The sequence below is a fragment of the Vitis riparia genome, chromosome 12 (assembly GCF_004353265.1).
Source record: "Vitis riparia cultivar Riparia Gloire de Montpellier isolate 1030 chromosome 12, EGFV_Vit.rip_1.0, whole genome shotgun sequence".
Lineage (NCBI taxonomy): Eukaryota > Viridiplantae > Streptophyta > Magnoliopsida > Vitales > Vitaceae > Vitis > Vitis riparia.
The window spans coordinates 14,886,273-14,891,641 of NC_048442.1; the positions used below are offsets into that span (position 1 = coordinate 14,886,273).

A 5,369-nucleotide genomic window follows, 5' to 3' on the forward strand; every position below is an offset into this window, starting at 1 on the left:
TAAGGTGTTTTCAAATAACTTCTTTTAGTTGTTTTTTAAGAGCTATTTTAAAGAATAATTATACAAACATATATAATGATTAAAAATAAAGTTATGGACATAAAAATTATTTTTAAAATATATTTAAAAATATTAAAAAAAATTTAGATTCTTAAACAAACTTTTATTTTATAAAGCATCATAAAATAATTTTTAAAAACTGTTCTTAAAAGCTATTTTTTCAGAACTGCTTTAAAAAACAATTACAAGAAGGCCTCAGAGAATGCTAAAGTCCAAAGTCTTTTTTTCGTTATCTTCACGTCATCATGACTCCCAATGGAGACAGCTTCATTTGGAGTTTTTCATAGAAGGCCCAACATTCTTAAATGAATTTTGGCCATTAATTCAGCAACTCCAAAGAAGTCTAGGGCGACCACTATTTTGGTGGTTAACCAGCTTCCTGCGGTCTCATCACTTGTGGAATTTGGGCTCCACTAGAGCTTCTGTCAAGTCACCAATCGAAGAGAGGCTGTTCATCGTATAATAAATAGATATTTTTATTAATAACAAGGAGTCATGTAGGGGCAAATTCTGAAACAGTTAAATTTTTTAAAATTTGATGTAATAAAGTTGTTTTTAGTATCTTAAATTTTGAAGCAATTTTAAAAGTCATTTTCTCCTTAACCCTCAAAGAATTGTTCTATTTTATATAAGAGTTACTATCATTTTTTTTTTTTTTTAAAAATAGAAAATAAAAAGTCCAAAACAGTATCTTGATCCCAAACAATATTTTGAAAAAGAAAAAATAAAAAAAGTATGTCATTTGTAAAAATAATTTCTTTTATTGTGTAAAAAGATTTGTAATTTCAATTTTTTATTAATATTAAATTAAATTCCATTTAAATTTTGTGAAGATAATAATTATGCTTGAGAGCACCCACGACGTATCATGGGTTATTAGTTGAATAAATGACTCCAAACAGGATTTTCTATTTCCCCATTAGACCTTCAAACACGGTTCTCCTGTTCATTCCAACAGGTCTTTGGCCGGTCTCCTCATGTTTGCCACTGGAGCTGGTAAAAACATGAGCTTGACTCAAATGAAGACAGGTTCTGTTGGGAGTTTTTCATACTGGTCCACAAGTTTGGAGGACGCTGGGAGCATTCTAAAATGAATTTTCGCCATTATGTGAGTGATGGTTTGATTCCCTCAGCTTGCAGAGAATACATGAAATCTTGATAAGGGGCCTACTATGGAACCATGTAGAATTATGGCATTCTAAATATAACATGCTTCTCTCTGTTATGTAGTATTGTTTTTGATCTCCCCAATTCAAGAACAAATGAGCATTATGGACTGACTATGGGAATGCAGAAACTCCAAACAGGAAGATATCCCTTTCTGACAGTCCTTTCTATGTCAGACCTGCAATAAATGTGAACTTGGTTAATTTGCTCTCCTCATCTGCTATAATTTTTTTCAAACCTTTAAATCTGGGTGGAAATCAATTGCAAATAGACATATTCACATCTCTTCTTGCTCCACTAAAGACTTTGAGATGTTCAAATGGAAATCAACTACAATAGCTTGTTTTAAGACTTTGAAATTTTCCTTCCAGCTCCACTAACGACTTGAGGGACAGGTCTATTATGGCATAACAAGGCCGCCTTAATCGCTTCCAGAGAGCTAACGTTTTTAAAATTTGATGTAATAAAGCTTTTTTTTTTTTAAATTTTTTTTAATATCCTAAATTTTAAAGCACTCTTAAAGCCCAACATTCTAAAACGATGTGGTGTGAATTGTTGCTTGAAGTTCCTCAGCTTACGGAGACTACTTGGACATGTTAGTGGTATTTTTTGTGGTGACTAAGACTTGGCAAGGGGCTTATTCTGGAACCATATAATATGTATAATTATGCCCATACTGGGTAGCTATCAGTGTCTGTGCAGCTTGTGGGTGCCTTTTCACTCTTCCGAATGAAATTTTCTCGGTCTCATCACTAATGGAAATTTGGGCTCCACCAGAGCTTCTATCAAGTCACCAATTGAAAAGAGAAGCAGTTAATCAGCTTAAGCCTGCGGAGACGACTTAATAAATAGAAATTTTGCTTAATGCCACCCCTAAGTCTATGGAGACGACTTGAAACGGTTTAAAATTAGTAACAGGGACTCATGGAGGGGCAAATTTTGAAACGGTTTAAAATTTATGGGCAGACTGGTCTACTGGGTTGCAGTCAATGCACATATAAGACTATGGATCTTGGCTGTGAACCCTCATCACTCCCATTTGCTTTCTTATTATCCATAGAAAATATGGGCTCAACTTTGTGTCTCTTCATGTTCATGCGCTTTCTCCTTTTACTCTCATCTTTTTATCTAATGGTGGTTAACTCTTCCTCCTCTATGCAGCAGCTACTGTGCCATGATAGTGAGAGCTCTGCCTTGCTTCAGTTTAAGCAAAGCTTTTTGATTGATGAGGATGCTTCTTATGATCCTTCTGCTTATCCAAAAGTTGCAATGTGGAAATCCCATGGAGAAGGAGAAGGAAAAGAAAGTGATTGCTGCTCGTGGGATGGTGTTGAGTGTGACAGGGAGACTGGTCATGTCATCGGCCTTCACCTTGCCAGCAGTTGTCTCTATGGTTCTATCAACTCCAACAGCACCCTATTCAGTCTTGTTCATCTCCAGAGGCTTAACTTCTCTGATGACGATTTCAATTGCTCTGTGATCCTATTTGGTGTTGGTCAGCTTTCAAGGCTTAGAAGTCTCGATCTCTCTTTTTCTAGATTCTCTAGCCAAATCCCATCAGAACTCTTAGCGCTGTCCAAATTGGTTTTCCTTGATCTCTCGGGAAACCCAATGTTGCAGCTTCAAAAGCCTGGCTTGAGAAATCTGGTTCAGAACTTAACCCACTTAAAGACACATCATTTAAGCTATGTGAACATTTCTTCAACTGTACCTCATGCGTTGGCAAATTTATCTTCATTGACATCTCTCCTTCTCAGAAAATGTGGACTGCATGGTGAATTCCCAATGACCATTTTTCGGCTACCAAGCCTACGGTATCTTAGTGTGAGGTACAATCCAGATCTGATTGGTTATTTGCCTGAATTTCAGGAAACCAGTCCCTTAGAAATGTTGCATCTTGCTGGTACAAGTTTTTCCGGTGAGTTACCAACTTCAATTTGGAGGCTTGGTTCTTTGACTAATTTGGAGATCAGCTCATGCAATTTCCAATTATTAGACAATAGGTTATCATTGCTCAGTTACACCAAATTCAAGTTTTTAGGATTGGATGCTTGCAACTTAACCAAGATTCCTGATTTTCTGCAGAAGCAAGATGAATTGAAGTTTCTCTCCCTCTCCAATAACAAAATTCATGGTCCAATTCCAAAGTGGATGAGGAACATAAGCAAAGAAACCCTAGAGTATCTAGACCTTTCTGGAAACTTTTTAACAGGCTTTGACCAACCTCCAGTTGTGCTTCCATGGTCCAGGTTAAAAAGTTTAAACCTTGATTCTAACATGCTGCAAGGACCACTTCCAATTCCACCACCATTAACCTCTGAATATTTTGCCTTTGGAAATAAACTGATAGGAGAAATTTCGCCACTTATTTGCAACATGAGTTCTCTTATGTTACTTGATTTGTCTAGTAACAATTTGAGTGGCAGGATTCCTCAATGTCTGGCCAACTTCAGCAAATCTTTGTTCGTACTAGATCTGGGAAACAGTCACCTTGATGGCCCCATTCCTCAAACATGCACAGTGCCAAATAATTTGAGGGTGATTGATTTAGGCGAAAATCAATTCCAAGGCCAAATACCTAGATCATTTGCCAATTGCATGATGCTCGAGCACCTTGTTCTCGGAAACAATGAAATCGATGATATTTTCCCTTTTTGGCTTGGAGCTCTCCCACAACTACAGGTTCTTATTTTGAGATCCAACAGATTCCATGGTGCAATAGGGAGTTGGCATGCCAATTTAAGGTTTCCCAAGTTGCGTATCATTGACCTCTCTGGCAATGAGTTTATAGGTGATTTGCCATCAATGTATTTCCAAAATTGGGATGCCATGAAACTTGCAGATGCAAACCACCTCGAGTACATGCGTGTCAATCAAGATATTCAAAGCGCGGGGCATACATACACTTTCAATTACATGTACTTGATGACAATGACAAACAAAGGCATGCAGAGGTTTTATGAGGAGATCCCTGATATTTTCATAGCAATTGATTTCTCAGGTAACAATTTCAAAGGACAAATTCCAACCTCCATTGGGAACCTCAAGGGGCTTCATTTGCTCAACCTTGGCAGCAACAATCTTACTGGCCTTATCCCATCATCCCTGGCAAACCTAACACAGTTGGAGTCATTGGATCTTTCCCAGAACAAGCTCTTAGGCGAGATCCCTTAACAACTAACAAGGATGACATTCTTTGAGTTCTTCAATGTTTCCCACAATCATCTCACATGACATATACCACAAGGAAATCGATTTACAATATTTCCAAATGCTTCCTTTGATGGGAACCCAGGATTGTGTGGAAGTCCTTTGTCAAGGGCATGTGAAAGTTCTGAGGCATCACCACCAACACTTTCATCTTCTAAACAAGGTTCAACTAGAGAATTTGATTGGAAATTTGTATTAATGGGATATGGAAGTGGGCTAGTAATCGGAGTTTCAATTAGGTATTGCTTGACCTCATGGAAACATGAGTGGTTCATGAAAACCTTTGGCAAGTGGCAAAGAAAATGAACAAGGAAAGAAAGATTGGGGTAGAGAGGCTGAATTTGTCCAACCAAAATTTCCTTGAAAGATTTCTTAATCTATGTATACTGCTTGCATTGTTGGACTTCTTTCCTCATCTTTTTTTTTTTTTTTTCCATTTTAGGCATGTTGTTACTTCAACTAGTGTTTGTGTTGGCCAATGGATGTAAAAAATGCTTGGGTTTTTTTTTATATTTATTTATTATTATATGTGATGTAGCAATGCAACTTGATTATGGCTTGTATTGAACTGCAGACTGAATGTGCTAGTCTCATCACTTCTTTTATCATTCTTTCTTCCTTTTATTGAGTTGGGCCCTTACATATTAGCACTATCACTAGCTTGCATGTATTAGATTCTTTTACTTATTTTGTATCCAAAAAGAAAAAGGCAAAATGAAAGTTGCCTTGCATTGGAGTTGATCTATTTTATGAGAAGTTAAGCAACAGTATTGGTTCCTTGAGTCTGTTTTACTTGCAAAGCTTCTTGTAGTTGGCTGAGTGAAACCATGCTTTGGGCTCATCTACATCAATCTTATAACTTGCATGTTTGGGTCTACTATGGTATTACTTCAATCTTTGAGCACCTAACCATAAAACAAAAAATTCAAGAG

The 5,369-nt window shown here is 36.9% G+C and overlaps 1 protein-coding gene across 1 annotated transcript; it reads left to right on the forward strand.

The window, feature by feature from the left end:
• The first annotated feature begins 2,358 nt into the window (after window positions 1-2,358).
• Window positions 2,359-4,401, forward strand: LOC117926000 (receptor-like protein 35). The gene is made up of 4 exons (XM_034845095.1): window positions 2,359-2,722; window positions 3,097-3,145; window positions 3,246-3,476; window positions 3,654-4,401. The coding sequence occupies exons 1-4, from the start codon at window positions 2,359-2,361 to the stop codon at window positions 4,399-4,401; spliced, it is 1,392 nt and encodes a 463-aa protein (XP_034700986.1).
• Window positions 4,402-5,369: the final 968 nt, after the last annotated feature.